Consider the following 16,919-nt stretch of genomic DNA (forward strand, 5'->3'; position numbering starts at 1 on the left):
GCGCCGACCCTTTCTTAATTCAGCGTATTTACCCTGCGGAGAGTAAGGATTTATTTTTTTAACTCGGACCCCGTGCGGGGCAGATACTTTTGGCTTCGTTGTTAAACAAACCATTCCTCCCGCACGTTCGGCACCGAGCCCGGGATCCCCCTCGGGGCCGTTCCCGGGGGAGCCGCTCCGGGGCGCTCCCGGGTTTGCCCGCCCCTCACCCCGCCCCGGCGCCTTCCAGCCAATCGCCGCGCCCGTCTGGCCGAGTCCCCGCCCCCCGTCCGCCCGCCCAGCCAATGAGAGGCGGGCCCCGCGCGGAGGTTGCCGCGGTGACGGGCGGCGGGCGCGCCGTGCCCGCGGGAGGGACGCGCGTCCCGCGGAGCGATGGAGCCGAGCCTGGCACGCGTGGATTACCTGCAGGTGGGCACGGCAGCGCCGGCAGCGCCCCGGCAAGGGAACCAGGCGGCACGGCCCGCCCGGGGCCGAGGGGCCGCCGTGCGGCGGGGCCTGCGCGCTGCCCGAGGCGCGTCCCGGCGCTCCGGGCCCCGCTGTGCAGCGTCTCTTGCATCCACAGGTGGGAGTGACGGCGCAGAAGACGATGAGGCTGCTGCCCGCCTCCGGCAAGAAGGCCACGCAGAAGGTACCGAGCGCCTGGTGCTTCGCTGCCTCATCCTAGCGCTAATCAACTCCAGATTTCCTTAGATACAGGGCATTGTAGGGAAAGACTGTGCAACCCCATTTGGGGGGTTTGGGAAACCTTATTTTGGAGAAAAAAAAATCTGACTTTGTGATTGGAAAACTTCAGAACCAGGAAGGAATTTTTGTAGTTCACAGCATTGCTGAAACTACAAGGGAGTTCTTCCACATTTCTCTGTTTTGGTTACACTAACATTTAAGCCTAGAGGAAATGGCCTGAAGCTGAGACGCAATAACATTACTGTTATACCTGCTATGTTACCTGAGGTAGTAACATTACTGTTATACCTGCTATGTTACCTGAGGTAGTAACATTACTGTTATATCTGATCTGTTACCTGAGGTAATAACATTACTGTTATACCTGCTATGTTACCTGAGGTAATAACATTACTGTTATACCTGATATGTTACCTGAGGTAATAACATTACTGTTATACCTGATATGTTACCTGAAGTAATAACATTACTGTTAGGATGGTCAAGCATTGGAACAGGCTGCCCAGGGAGCTGGTGGAGTCACCATCCCTGGAGGTGTTTAAGAGTCTGGATTTGGCACTGGGTGGAGTGCCAGTTTAGGAGTTAGAGTAATAATGACAACTTGATAGTTGAACTTCATGATCTTAAAGGTCTTTTCCAACCTTGATGAGTCTATAGAACATTTATTTTTAAGGATTTCTTAATTTAATTAAGGTAACCTTGTTAGGGAAACTCAATAAAAAGAGCTGCATTTTTTTCCCTTGGTAATAAAGTCTTAGTGTGAAAACACAGCTTTTCCCAAATACATCTTCACCTCATGGTTGCTGACATTTACAAGTAGAAGCAGGAAAAGGATTGTAAATGCCTGTACTTGAGCTACTGTTCAACATCATATTTCTAGCATTTTATACAGATCTTTAAAGTATACTTTAAAGTATGTAATTAAATAGTCTAGAAAATATAATTAATTTTGTAACAGAGGGGCTATTTACAATAGCATATAGTGACTAGGCAAGGGGGAATGGCTTCAAACTGACAAGAGAGTAGGTTTAGATTAAATATTAGGAAAAAATTATTCCCTGTAAAGGGTGGTGAGGTGCTGGCACAAGTTGCCCAGAGAAGCTGTGGCTGCCCCATCCCTGGAAGAGTTTAAGGTCAGGTGGGATGGAACTTGAGGAACCTGGGGTAGTGCAAAGTGTCCCTATCACTGGCAGGGGGCTGGAGCTTCCCTCCAAACCATTCTGTGATTCTATGAATACAGGTAAAGCATTATTTAAAACCACAGCTGTGTGTGTAATAAAAAAATAACAATGTATTGTACTTTTGAAGGTGGTTGTTGGAGATCAGGATGGGGTCGTTACGTGCTTTGGCATAAAAAAGGGCGAAGCTGTGGTAAGTGGAAATGTTCCATTTAAAATTTTGTTTTTGCAGTGTTCTTCCCAGTGAACTTTGGAAGTCCATTATTTATTCATGTGGCAAATAAGATGCCAGTGGAAGGTGTCTAGGTGGAGCTGTGGGCTGATGCCTAACTTGGTGAGGGAACGCTGATCTCGTGCCTGGTCAAGCACAGGATTCTCCACAGTTATAGTCAAAAAGTAATGTGAAAGAAAAATAATATCCACACATTTTGCACTTCAGCCAAGTTGGGCTTAAGCCTGGGCACATACACAGTTATTATAATGGGACAAAACCCTGCAGAGATTCATTAAATCACCTTGGGGATTTGGACAAACTGATTGCTTTTCATGCCCAGCTCAATAAAAAATTACTTTATTTCACAGGTTTTCTTCTCCAAGTTGATGGTTAGCTCATAAGTATTCTATAGCAATAAAAATAAATCAATGTAGACTTTTGGAATAAGAATGTAACATGTGAGAGAGAGTGTGTGTATGTGTTGTTCTTTAAAATAAAAAACCACAAATAAAACAGTTGACAGCAGTGCTGAATTTTTCCTATGGATGAATTAATAACAATGAAGTAATGAAGTCATAATTTACTATGTTTTAAAGCTTTTTTGTATTTATTTACTCATAAAATGCTTGGTTACTCTGTGATTCTGAAATAAATTCACAGATTATTTTTGTCTGTGTACAACCCATTGCATCTTAGTTTTGCCAGAAATTGGAAAGTCAATTTATTATCCTTTTTGTTAAAATATTAGCAGAAATATAATATTGTGATTGATCAAAATTGCTTTTTTGTTGACAGCCAGTGTTCAAGACACTGCCAGGACAAAAGATCTCCAGACTGGAGCTGGGAGGAGCTCTTAATACACCCCAAGAGAAAATTTTTGTGGCTATAGGATCTGAAGTCAGAGGTTTCACAAAAAGAGGGAAGCAGTTTCTTTCCTTTGAAACTAACCTTACTGAAAGCATCAAAGCTATGTATGTATGATACTTTGCATTTTTGAGAGCTGTAGGCGGATTGTTAGTTTATGATTTTATGCAATAATTTTAAGCATATTGTGTAGGTGACACTAAGTGCCAGTCCAGCTTCAGCTTGTGCTGCGACCTGTAGGAGGAATTGGGAATATCTTGGAAATGTGGGGGGAATTGGGAGTGGTCTGGAGGCTCACACACTGTGTGAGCAGACCTGGGGTTATTGCCACAGTGTGTCCTGTCCACAGAGCTCCTGGAGCAAAATCTCTTTTGGATTGTATTGTAAGATGCTGCCATGGACAAATCAGCATAAAAAATATAATAATGAAATTTCTATAAAGATATTCTTAGGGATTTACCTGAAGATAGGAGTGGAAATGTGAGAGCTGTAGAAACCCCATGGTTTTAGTATTCATAAGGAACTCTAAAAGCTGGAACAGCTTGCAGGGCCCCATAATACCTTGGAGCTGTGAGCATAGTAGGGCATAAAAGCATAAAGGACTCTTGGTGCAGCAAGATGCTACAGGAAGTGTTTTCCTCTCCCCAGGCACATTTCAGGAGCAGATCTCTTTCTCTGTGCAAGCTACATCTATAACCATTACTGTGACTGCAAGGACCAGCACTACTTCCTCTCAGGAGACAAAATCAATGATGTTCTCTGCCTTCCTGTAGACAAAGTGAACTGCATCACACCGGTGCTTGCCTGTCAGGACAGAGTGCTCAGGGTGTTACAGGTTCAAATGTCTCCTTCTTTATGTTTTATGGATGGATGCTATGGAATTGGACTGATTATTAAGGGAACAGGGCTTAAACATCATAAGGATTAGTGTATTGTGCCTTACTTGGGAGTGTTGCTGCTAGTGCATTCCCTTTCTGCTGGTTTTTTAAAGGAAAATCATTATCATAAACTTGTAAAAAATGAGGATTAATGAAACCACTGTAAACAGGCTTTGGAATTCATAGGTGGAAGTTGATGACAAATTGGTCCCTTGTAACTAAAAGTGCTCACATACTCATTTAATTTCCTGAAGTTTTTATCACTTTGGGAGTTCTTGCTCTCATCAATTACTGTTGCGACAAGTCTTGAGTGATACTAAGCTATTTAACAAATTAAATTGCTAGATGAGTTCCTGGATCATTTTAAATGATAATAACATTTCAAGAGTCCTATGTTTTGTTTCTACAGACTTCACCCTGTTTTAGGCTTAGAAATGGTTTTCTCATAGGAGTTTGTATAAGTAAATGTTACCTTTTAGTATGATCTGTAATAATTTTGTCATTGTGGGACGTTGGTTTGGTATGTGGCTGGTGTTTTGGAGTTCCTTTTTTTTTCTTGTTTTGGGGGATTTTTTTAACAAATTAATTGAAGATTGTTTTCTTTGTCTTCAGGGATCCAATTTGCTGTATGAAGTAGAACTTCCTGGACCACCTGCTGTTCTTGCTCTGAGCAATGGAAATGGGGGTAACAAGACGTTGAATATACACATAATTAATAATACTGTTTTACTGTATTTTTAAGATTTCGTAGCTTGTCTTAGTTATTTTATTTTGATTTTCAAGCTGATGCTAAAAATGCAGCAGAAAAGTGACTATGCAAGGTAATTTTTTTACATATAAATAGGCATAGAGATATGACTGTTTTAGACAGTTCTAAATTATATTCACATTTAATTGAAGGCCTCTTACAACACTAGTGAGGTCTGAGGGGTCTCATTGTGTAAAAACAAACTGGATTTTTGGGGGCCAGGTTCAGATTTTGGGTTTGTGTGTCCCTTACACATGGATTTCCATAACTGGAATACATGGATGGATGAGAATATTGAGTAGAGCTGACATAAACTGAGCCTGGAAGGTTCAAACTTAAAATAGTTTTGATCATCCTTCCTGCTAATCTGCTCTAACCTCATAGAAATCTCTTTAGGGTGTTAATCTGGTGCTTAATTTAGTTTCAGTTAGATTCTGTGACAAACATCCAGAGCTGGTTTGGAAGAGTAGTTGTTAATTGCTGAGATTTTGGCACAACATTCGCTGCTGGGTGTGTGTTTGGAAAGGATTTCTCTGGTTTTCTTCTCTCAAGTCCATTGAATAGCCTTTATACTTCAGCCTAACTTTGATGAAATACATAGTAATAAATACTGACTGGTTTTTAGGCAGAACTCAAGTGCAGGGTGCAGCCAAACACAGAATAGTGATAGCCACAAGGAAATGACCAGGATGGGTGCAGTTTTCATGGATTTGTTTTCAGCTTTGAAGCTTGACAGTTCCATTACACGTCACTAATTCAGCGTTTTCTTTTCCTATGGGCTGCAGAGTGTAACTACACAACATTTTGAAGTTGGTGTGCTTGATTTTATCAATTCTAAATTCAGTTTCTGTGTTCAGGTGATTCTGGGGAAGAAATTGTGTATGGGACTTCTGATGGGAAATTGGGTGTCACCCAGATCACTGGTACCAAGGCAATACCAAGGTGGGAAATTGGAAATGAAAATAAGAGAGGAGGTATGTCATGTGTCTCTATTTCTCACTCTTTAGCTTTCCAGCATACCTGAGGCTTTGTTAAGAGTAGGGTAATCAGGAAATGTTATTCATAGATAACCCTGGAGGAATAGTGTGATTATGTCATTGTGGTTATATCAGTATGTGATACTAACATGACTAAGGTATCTTTAAGTCTTCTGATTTTCTGACAAATAATTTGAATCCGTTTGTCTTGCTTTGGATTTTGTTTTCATATCATTTCCAGTATTGTGGCAAACTTTTGTTTTTACACTATTTTTAAAGCGGTGTTTGTAAAACAGTGTTGATTCAAATTCAATTGAGATGTTTGTAATTTTTCTAAGTGCGTGTATATTTGGCAAACACACCTGCCAAACTTATCAGATGTTCAGTGGTTTTAGGGTCTCTAAGAGTCATAGTAAAGGGTTTTGTCTGAAGGTAGAATGTGTCTCCACAATAACTGATCAAAACTTCCCCAGTTTTAGCCTTGGTGTGCTGCTTCTGGAGCATCTGTTAGCCCCTACTGCTTTGTAAAGGACAAGATCAGGAATGGAATGTATAAATACATTTTTATTTCATTATAAGAGTTATCACCGCATTATATTCTTAAAATGCTTCTTAGTATGTCCTTAGTCTTTCTGTGAAATATGGAGCCAAAAAAGTTTACCTTGAGTCTGAAGCACAGGGGAGGGACTTCAGCTTTGAGGACTCATCCAGAAATCTCAGTAAAAGCTGGCCAGGACTCTGTTTCTGTGTAACTGAGTGTGGCCTGTGTATTATTGTATCAGAAACTGATAAAGATGAAGCAAATGGCTTTGTTTTCTTCTTCATTAGGTATTCTGTGCATTGATAGTTTTGACATTCTGGGAGATGGAGTTAAGGAATTACTTGTTGGACGAGATGATGGAATGATAGAGATTTATAACTTTGAGAGTGCTGATGATCCTGTCCTTCGACATGATTATGTAAGTCCTCATTCTTCATACTCTGCTGAAAAAAAACCCAACTCATTAACTAAAAATAAAAATCAGTATTTCAAAATTTACAGGATCGTTACTGCTAAAATACATGGTTTGGTTTTAATTTAAGAGGTTTGCAACATTGACAATATGAACTTGAAATCAGTATGGTAACATGTAAGAATCAGAAAGTGAAGAAGTTGTGATTTGAGCAAAAATCAAAACAATGTAGAGAGCACAAATCAAAATAATGTAGAGAGTGTTAAAGTTTTGGCTTAGTTGACTGCTGAGTGAAACCTAATCCAGAATTGCTCTCTGAGGGAAAAACCCAAGAGTGTTGTGCATGGTCTGTGATTTACAGGTTAATAAATGGAAGCTGCCAGGGCTTCACTGAGCATAATTACTTTGGTATCAATTGTTTAAAATAGTAATTGGATCCAGAGGGATCATTTCACTTTGGTCAGATTGCTAATTTCTGCTGGAACAACACTGTCTGTCAGTGTTTTGCATTCAACTTTTCAATAGGTTTGCTATGAGGAACAGAATCATCTAAAAGCTTGTAAAATGAGTGCAGTGATATTTCCCTCTGCTTGAATGTGTTTATTTGAAGGCTTTGTCAGAGAGCATTTCATCAATCCAGGGTGGCTGTGTGGGAAAGGATGGCTATGATGAAATTTTAGCAGCAACATACTCAGGTAAGCTTCATGTCATTGACACAATAAATGCCATGTGTGGTGAGGTGATAAAAGGAAGCAGGTTATGTTGTTAGTGCAACTCACATCTCTTAAAATTTTGTGTTGAGAAGATTTCTTCTGATTTAATATTTACACTTTAAAAAAGTTTACTGCATTTAAACTGTGAGGATTTTAGATCTTAAGATATTCCTCATGTGTAACACAGTGGCTGACTATATTTTGGTGTCAACTGCTGCCTTAATGTGATGATTTAATGAGTATGTCTATACAAATTATTTATGATTTTTTTAATATGTATGAAAAGTGTTGGTATACAAGCATGTTTTTATTTTATTTTTCTGTGTTTTATGTAATTTCATTCGTTTTCAGCTTCAGAGTGCTTTAAATGGGGTTGATTTTGATTTTAGTAGGAAATAAAGCTCCCCTGTGTGAGGCATCCCAGCAGCTCCTCTGTAAGCCTTGAGCTATTGGCCTGTCTGTGACAGAGCCCATGATAAACATGCTGCATTTGTCAGCTGCTGGGAGCTAAAATATTGCTAATTCTCTGCCTTTAATTACCTGCAGTGCTAAAAGTTAACCTATTGAAACTTCTTGTGATGAAAATCATGCCATTTGGCAAGATGCACTCCTCAGTCAGTTACTGAGAAATAATGCTGTTCCAAGTACTTCTGGTAAACATTTTTGAGTGATCAAAAGTGCCTTGCACCTGACCTCACATGAATTGTGTTGGTATGATTGGCAGTACTTGGCACTGTTGCACCCTAAGTCCTTTGTGGCTTCTTTTAGTGGGAATGTTGTCAAGATCCTGGAGGATAGAAGGAAGGGAAAAACTGAAAGCCTGTGTTTCCCTGTGGGCTTTCAAAGGTGAATTCTGCTCAGATGTGCACTAGACTGATTTTGGCAGAGAGCTGGAGCTGTAAGCACCCATTCTTCTCTGCATATCATACCTGAGTATCAGAATATAATCAATTAGTATTTGCTTTTAGAAATAAATGTAACTTAGTAAGCAAAAGTATAACTTTTTTCAAGCATCAACATCCAACGTCTAAGCCCACTGAGCAGCATCTAGTTTGCTACAAACACATTGAACTGTTTTTGTTTTGTTTTCAGTACTGCCAGTAATTCAATTTGTGAGAAAAAATCCAACTGCTCAGTTAAAAACTGCTAAAAAGGAATTTATTGCTCAAAGTACTTGATGAAGACAAAGTAATGTTTTCCAATTTAAGCATGAAACCCATAAAAAGTGCTGTTCTGTGTCTAGGATTAATCCTACAAAAAAGGATTAAATTGGGCTCAATTGTCTCTAGCCAGTGTGTGGAACATCACTCCACACATAAAATAGCTGAGTGTAGAATTTTCTTTTTAGCTTATAAGGAATATAAACTTCATATATTGGTTTAGGCTGGCTGACAGGACTGACTACAGAACCTGTCCATAGAGAAGGTGGATCAGGTGAAGAACTTAAATTAAGTCAAGAAATGCAGAACAAGATTTCATCCTTAAGGTAATTGTGCTAGAAAGAAATTTAAATGGAAGAATGGAAATGTTAAAAGCTGAAATGTCATCTCTCCTTCTTATCTCACTGGATTTTCTTTATCACTAATATATCTAGAAGTAGAATCAAACCTTTTCAAGGTAGAAATGAATAGCAGCCTCATTTCACAGCCTTTTTCTATCTTGCCTTCACATGATGATGTCTTAATGCTTTCTGCCTCAGTATCAGTAAGATAAGATTCCTTTCTTCCTTGCTGCTCTGTAGCTTCTGAATGATGGCAGGAAATAAGTCACTACCATATTATTCAAAATTAATTGTACTCTTCAAAGAAAAAGTTTGTCCTTTCCTGTGTCTCAAAACCCTCTTTTGGCAAGGAACATGTGAAATCCACGTGTCCATGTGATAGAGTTTATATTTTGTCTTTGCTAAGTACATCTAAGGGGAGCCATCAATCACTTCTGGCTGAAAAATGGAGGACAGGAGATAAACATGCTTGCCTTGCAAGTTTAAACTATTTAATTTCTAGTCTAGCTCTACAGTTGCCTTTTTTTGAGGACATTATGAGTGGTTTTCCTTTTCTAGGAATGAGTTGGAACAATTGCAGATAAAAGTACTCCAGGAACGGGAGAAATACCAGCAGTCCTCTCACTCCAGCACTGCAGTTTCCTCAGTACCTGCCTTCAGTGTCAATGACAAGTTCACCCTGAACAGGGATGATGCCAGCTACAGCCTCATCCTGGAGGTGCAGACAGCCATAGATAATGTCCTGGTGCAGGTCAGTGGGGCTTGTTCTTGGTGCATTTCTTGATGCATAAATAAAACACTCAGAGACTTCAGAAAGCCAAGTTGCAGCATCTCAAGGACATGCTTGTTAGAGAGAAAATACAACAAATTCATATTGAGCAGAGCAGCTTTACATTGCCCAAAGAGACCAAAGTGGCTGCTGTAACAGAAGATTTCTTTGTAACTTTGTGTTTGCTTTTGCATGTCCTTATTTAAACACCAATTAAATGGGGTGCACATCTTCCCTCACCAGTTAAGTGGAAAATTAATTTCAGAATGTTATGGGCCACCTGTTCACTTCCAGTGTGGAACAGTGTCTGATTTGTGTGCAGCTGGGGAGAAATAGTCCTGCCCATTACAGCCACCTTAATTAATTATTCCTCCTACTGTATCAGCTGAAATTAATGCCATCTTTGGTAGTCAGAAAGAGTAGCAGTACTGAATTACCGATTTTGGGAAATGCATGAGGAGAAAAATGTGACAAGGAGGAATTTATGAGGTGATTTTTCTATAACAAATGGGAAAGTAGTATTGTAGGAATTTATTTTTCACTTCTTAATAAAAATCTTGTTTTTATTAAGGATGTTACAGAGCAATGCTAATTTGTCACAGTATAATATCAGATGTTTCCCTAGCTAAATGAGAAATAAAGAAATTGTTTAATCAACCTTTCATGTCTGAAAGACAGTTACAGATTTTACACTGAGGTTGTGGTAAAGCAGCCCCCCAGGAGATCAGGACTCTGTAAAGGGAATAAGAGCAAGATCACCATGCTACTCCAGGATTAAGGAGCAAGCTGCATGTCTGTTAGGCTTTTGCCTCTGAGATGAAGCAATCTCCTTGCCTCTCTCTCCTTACAAAGCTTGATGACAGTCAGAGGATAAATGCACTTGGAGCTACTCAGGAATGTAAGCTCTTGCTTTTTCCTTCCTCCTGTGTTCTGCAGAGTGATGTCCCACTGGACTTGCTGGATGTGGATAAAAATTCTGCTGTTGTTAGTTTTAGCAGCTGTGATTCTGAGGTGAGTGCAACTGAAGAGGGGATGTCTGGAGTGATGGCATGATGGAAACCCTTGATATTGTAGCAAAAATAGAACTTGGATGTATATATTTCTGATTGAAAATACATTCAGTGAAACTGCTCATCTGGTAATTGTGGAGAGCACAGCTTCTTTAGAGATACTGCAGAATGGGGAGCTAAAGGCAGGTCCTGATGTAAGGCAAACCTAAATATGCAAAAATATCTCCTCTCTTCCTTTTTTTTTGTTCCTGAGGAGGATTGTGAGAGACATTCAGTATTGCTCTCTTCTCTGGATTTCATAGACTCATGTACATTTACTTCCATATGTTAGGAAGTATGTTATTTAGGTGAAAAGTGTTGAACATTTCTTAGTTAATTCCTAAAAATTATCTTTAGAATGTGACAGTTCTGCTGTGTGCAGAGTCAAATGTTTGCATGCCTTTTTTTATATGTTATAACTACAGACTTAAATAGTTACAGAATTACTATTGACACTGAGGGCTGGGGAGAAAATCCTGAAACCACCTTAGGATTTATTAAAATCTTCTGTAAAATCTTCTCCCTTTTAACAGTCTTTTTAGTTTTAAGAACTGAATTTGCACATCATTGTTCTGCCCTGGAGCTCCCAGAAATCAGCTTTTTATTTTAGGTTTTGTGCCATTTGTGATGATTAACTTAGTGCTTTTTGGGGTGTATTTTCTTACTGATCCTGCTTTAGCTTTTGAAAGTTGAACTAATTTTGCAGATGAGTGGAGTGGGCTGACATGCATTTTTCAGATGAAAAGTAGGTATCTGTGTAATCTTTGTAGAGATATTAGAGTGTAAGAGGCTTTGGTTGACTTCTTACAGAGAGATTTTATTTTTTTAACTCCATCATAATTAAAACTAATTGGAACATTCAGGGGAACCAAGGATTGCTTTTTTATATTTAACTCTTGTAAACAGTTTTGCATGCATAGCAAAAACTTCACTGTAACATAGCTACAGTTAAAAAAGACCAGTAGAGATTTTGTGAATCCACAGACCTATTTTGTATTATTTTCCTGCTTAATTCTTTCTTTTTTTTCCTTTTTTCAGCCAAATAGCAACTTTCTTCTTGCAACTTACAGATGCCAAGCAAATACTACGAGACTTGAACTTAAGGTAAAATGCTCAAAAATATGTTCCATAAAATTCATGGTTAGTCCTGCTTTGAAATGAAGAGCTCTCCATGTGGATCAGTCCAATTTCTACTGCTGTTTTTTTCCTAAGACCTTCTAACCTGGGGTTTGTGTTCCTTTCTATTTGTCTTTAGGATTTCTAAGGGCTTCTAAAAATATGTCAGAGGAGAGCCTGGGATCTTTTTGAGTGTCCCTAAGGGGAAAGCAATGGGGACACCACAGATTGGGAAAACACAGGATTCTGAAGGCAATGTGTGGAACTTAAAGCTGAGGGAGGTGTGGGAAAGAAAGCTCTGGCATGGTTTATTCTCTGAAGTGTTTGAAGGAAATGACATTGGGAACTAACAAGGGAATATAGGCTCAATTTGTATTTTGAAGAGGAAGCAAATCCTATCATCCCATGCTTATTATACTTAAAGGCATGTGGGTGTTTTGGAATTTATTTTTAAGGATCCACCAAATTCATACATTTTCTGGCAGCCACCACAGGAAATAATGAAGGAAATCCTGATTAGCAAAATCCTCAGCATGCCCACAGGCATGAGGTTTTCTCTTTTTTACTGCAGTCTTCTAATCTGATACATGTTTACGTAAAACTTTCAATTTTTGATGCTTTTTATTTTAACTGATCAGAAAATGAGTTAGAGGGTGTTATTAATATTCATCTAATACAGCAGCACTTCACTGGACTATGCTCCATTTAGTTTTAAAACTCATCTGCTTTGTTTATAGTGGCACTATCAAGTAAATGTAGTACTATAAATATTCCTGAAATACTAGAGGCTTTCTTTAACACACTTTGAATATTCACTAAATTTCCAAACAGTGGTAAAATTATCTTTTTTCCTTTCCTTCTTCTCTGTGGGGTTTTTCTTTCCTCTCTGCAGGTTCGCTCGATTGAAGGACAGTACGGGACACTTCAAGCATATGTGACTCCAAGAATCCAACCAAAAACCTGTCAAGTTCTTCAATATCAAATTAAGCCACTTTCACTTCACCAGAGAACTCATTCTATTGACCAGGACAGGTATGTGCAAAGGAAAATCAATACCTTTTTTCACTTGGAAAAAATGACACAAAGCAACTGAAATGTTCTTAAGTATGGAATTTGTAAGCCCTAACCTACATTTTTGAGCCTGTAGTTCCATTTCATGGATTTCCTAATAGAAATAATGGATTAAATGGATTCCTTGCCATTCTTGTTTTGGGGCTGTTTTTCCTTTTACTGCCCTGGGTTGTAGTTCAGCCCCATGTGTTAGTCAGGCTGAGGGTGTGGTGGAAAGGAAGCTTTCCTCTGTAGGTAACTGTGTTTTCAGTTTCAGCCTCATTCTCTGCTCCACCCTTTTCCTCTAATTTTTTTCTCACAGCTATCTTGGCCCCAAAATTGAGCCAAAACTTTTTTACCTTTATCTCTCTGTTATAGGAGTTTTGTATTTTACACAATTTCTGATGGATTTTTGCCCACTTCACTAACATCTCGTATTGCCTCCAAGGATCTGCTTGTTCAAACCAAAACTGAAGAACTGAAGGGAGGATACCAAAGGCTTCAGTGTGCAAATGAGCTCCACCATGCCTTGTTCTTGATAAAAATGCTACATCTGAGGTTTACAGCATGAGAAGCTCTTGAGGCTCTGTCTTAGTCATATTTGCTCTTGTCAGTTGTTTACCTTTGTCCTAAATTTCAGGTTTAACAACTTGCAGTGGGACATCAAAAACTTCCAACTTGTTTTTTTTTTTTTTTTTTCCCTAGATCTGACATGCCTAGTGGGCGGTAGAACTTGAATATGCATGTAGCTTTGCATTTTGAAGTACAGAAAAATAGCTGTAATCTACAATATGTATCTGTACTTAGGGAGAGACCTGTTTTATTACAGGGTGCTGATTAAAAGGAAACCACCACATGGAACTGAGCTTTTTTTACATGAACAGAATCCGTCCTTCTTAGATATTAACTGTCCTTTTTCTCTTTTAATTTCACAATGCCACAGGCCCATGAATACACTGATGCTCAAAGGCCAGTTCAGCTTTGCTGAAATTCACTCCTGGGTTGTGTTTTGCTTGCCTGAGGTGCCTGAAAAGACTCCTGCTGGAGAGTGCATCACCTTTTATTTTCAGAACACTTTCCTGGGAACACAGCTTGAAAGTACCTACAGGTAAAATACAATTACTAAACCTAATGCATGCATGTGTGTTCAAGTTTATGTATTTTAAACTGTTCTTCTTTTATAGAAAAGGTGAAGGATATTTTAAATCTGACAACATCTCTACGATATCCATCCTCAAAGATGTGCTTTCCAAAGAGGCTACTAAAAGGAAGATTAATCTCAACATATCATATGGTAAAAATTCTTCTCTATTTTGTTGTACTTCAGTTCATTTGTGATTTCCATAAATGGAATATGGAGTACTCATTTGCTTGTTGGGGTTCTTTTTTACTCCCTGCTAGATGTAAATGAAGAATCTGTGAGGCACACCTTAAAGCTTATCCACCCTAAATTAGAGTATCAGCAGCTGCTGGCCAAGAAGGTGCACTTAATAGATGCTTTGAGAGTAAGTATCTGAATTCTTGGGGTTTGATCTGTATGGGGGGGTTATGCTGTCAGATACTAAACCATGGCTCAAGTCAGGTGTGTGTCATGTGGGGTCTGTTCCCTTAAATTAATTTAAAGCATGTATTTGAAGTGTCTAGGAGAGAAATTTCTTCAATGAAAATTCTCTTTTTTTGCTCTATAACTAGTGAATAACATGTAGGATTACTGAAGATGCTTAAACTGGATGGTAGGAGGGCAGCCAGCTTTTTTGTCTGATGTTCTAGCCTGCCGTTAGTTTCCAGCTCCTTCTCCCTTCCCACTAACATTTATAGTTTTTTAGGTCATTTAGGCCAGATGCAATTTCTTTGCTTTGGAACTTCATCCCAGTGTCTCATAATTTCTAAATCATCTGCTTTTGAATCTTTTGCTTAATACCTTCCTCAGTAGCCTTTGGGAGGTACCAGTTGGGCAGCTCATCTCAGTTCTTAGACTTTTTTCCCAAGAGCCAGGATTTTCCTGTCTAAAGCTCACCATCATGGAGTTGGTATTTATTATTTAATGGAAGGAGAGGTGAAAATGTTCAGCCAGTTCTCTTTTGTCCTGTTAGGGGATTCAAATACTCGTCAGAGCTCTTCAGATAGCAGAAAAGCTGGTTACCAGTGAGAACAGTGTGAATCTTTATTATCACTGAAAGGGTTTTACTTGGGCTTGGTTTGGGATTGAAACTATTTTTTGGGCAAACTAGGGATTTAAACAATAATAGAGAATTAATTCTTATTGCACACTGTCTTTGTGCAATAATAATGGTGTTGTACATCTTGCTTGTTTTAGACAGCAAATCTTTGACAAATTTTTTAGTCGCCCATTTTTTGGATGGTAACTTATTGACAGGCAGTAAAATAATCTAATGATTGATAAAAGCTGTTACCCCAGCAGACTCTCAGTGTACAACACCATTACCTCTTGTCTAGAACAGAAGTGCCTTTCTCTGGAGGATAAAAAGATCTGTACTATCAACCATCCCAAATTGGTCTGCTGATAGACTGAGGCTTTTTAGAAGAGGCATTCAAAACTTTCTGCTGTCACAAATTGAGTGATACTTTCAGAGTTTACTTTTCCCTTCAGACTTCATGGAATGCTACACTTTTTTAGGAATTCATTTATTCTAAAAATGAAGGTATGGTCAAGGCTTGAGTCTGCGTGGTGTGATCCTGTTCTGGCTCAGAGCTGGAAGCTGAAATAAGCAGGATTTTGAGAATCCAGTCCATGAAGTGACATCTGGCATTTCATTAGGAGACTAGAAAATGAGGCACTCTGAAATAACACTTGCTGGTTTAGAAGGGGATTGTCTTCCCTTTGAAATACTTCCTTCTGACATATCTAAGCTTCATTTCTTCTGACTTACCTGTTCTCACAACACTTAACCTGCTGTTAGCTCTTACCATTTTCAACTGTCTTTGAGGAATTACAAGTTCATGAAGGCAACGTGGACTTCCTGCTCCCAAAATACCGCAGCATTTTGGAGGAGGCAGATCAGCTGCTGGAGGAGTACAAGAGACAACCTGCACATCTCGAGAGACTTTATGGTTTGTTGACAATTCAGCTTTATTTAAATGGAGCTTAACATCCAGAGACATGGCTGAAATAGCTGCTTATATTTAGATGATTCTTGTCTTTATGGACATGGTTAAAGATTGTGTTCAAATTCAGGATGGCACTTAATGTATCAAAGTTAAGTGGCTTGGATTTGTTTACAGTCAAACATGAACTTGAAAAACTCTTCTAACAACTGGAATACTTGGTATATAATCATGAATTAAAAGTAGAGATACCTCCTACTGAAAATAAATAGTAATTCCTGGAATTTTACCTTTACAGGTATGATCACAGATCTCTTCATAGATAAATTTAAATTTAAAGGCACCAATGTGAAAACCAAAGTTCCTCTCCTTCTGGAAATTCTGGATGGCTGTGATCAAGATGGATTGATCGCTTTTTTTGATGCTGCCTGACAAGGAAAAAGCAGAGTAATTTTTCTGGTTTTAACCAAGGCATTTCAGTATCAAGTCAAAAACACTTTTACTCTTTTGTTGTACTGTCAGTTCTTAGGTTTTATTCATATTTATTACCATATTGGATACAGTAGGAAATTTCCTATAAACTGTTGTGTATGTTAACTGTGTGCAGAGGTTTTATGTACAGTGTTAAGAGCTCAAGAAAGACCAGATGTAAATACCGAATATCCTTTTGGCAAAAATGTTTTCACTACTGTTTAGGATGACATGGAGTGGCCTGTCCCCCAGCTGCAAGAATGGATGAAGAAACTGTTTCCAGAAACTTGGATGGATTTGGAAAAAATCCGTGTGTTTAAGCTGTACCAAACTTAGTTTTTCCTGTTGTGTTGAGAATGTGGTGTGAGAATCTCACCAGACCCTGATGTAGCTGGTGTGTACAGAGGGGGGAGAACTCTGAATTTTAGACTGATAACAGCTCCATTTAAAGCCACATTTGTTTAGGAATGGATGGCATTAAACTTCCTCAGTGCTTCTCCAGCCTCCCTGTGCTTCATTTCAAAGCTCCACCTACTTTCTCACTTGGTTTTATTTAAAATTACAAGAGATGAAGCAGCCAGTGGAGACAGAAATGCTTGCCAGTAAAAAAGATCAACTCCATTGAAGTGACATGGAATCACCAAGGGTGGAAGAGACCTTTGAGATTATCATGCCCAACCATTAACAG

At 38.9% G+C, this 16,919-nt stretch overlaps 1 protein-coding gene across 1 annotated transcript; it reads left to right on the forward strand.

The window, feature by feature from the left end:
• Positions 1-226: 226 nt before the first annotated feature.
• Positions 227-16,732, forward strand: BBS7 (Bardet-Biedl syndrome 7). Its single transcript, XM_026792543.2, has 19 exons — positions 227-408; positions 563-628; positions 1,993-2,055; positions 2,872-3,047; positions 3,589-3,775; positions 4,431-4,503; positions 5,424-5,540; positions 6,372-6,502; positions 7,107-7,191; positions 8,593-8,695; positions 9,269-9,461; positions 10,416-10,490; positions 11,567-11,632; positions 12,537-12,676; positions 13,638-13,802; positions 13,879-13,988; positions 14,096-14,199; positions 15,643-15,766; positions 16,059-16,732. The coding sequence occupies exons 1-19, from the start codon at positions 373-375 to the stop codon at positions 16,190-16,192; spliced, it is 2,148 nt and encodes a 715-aa protein (XP_026648344.2). The 5' UTR covers positions 227-372; the 3' UTR covers positions 16,193-16,732.
• The last annotated feature ends 187 nt before the right edge of the window (positions 16,733-16,919 follow it).

Source organism: Zonotrichia albicollis, chromosome 5, assembly GCF_047830755.1.
Source record: "Zonotrichia albicollis isolate bZonAlb1 chromosome 5, bZonAlb1.hap1, whole genome shotgun sequence".
Taxonomy (NCBI): Eukaryota; Metazoa; Chordata; class Aves; order Passeriformes; family Passerellidae; genus Zonotrichia; species Zonotrichia albicollis.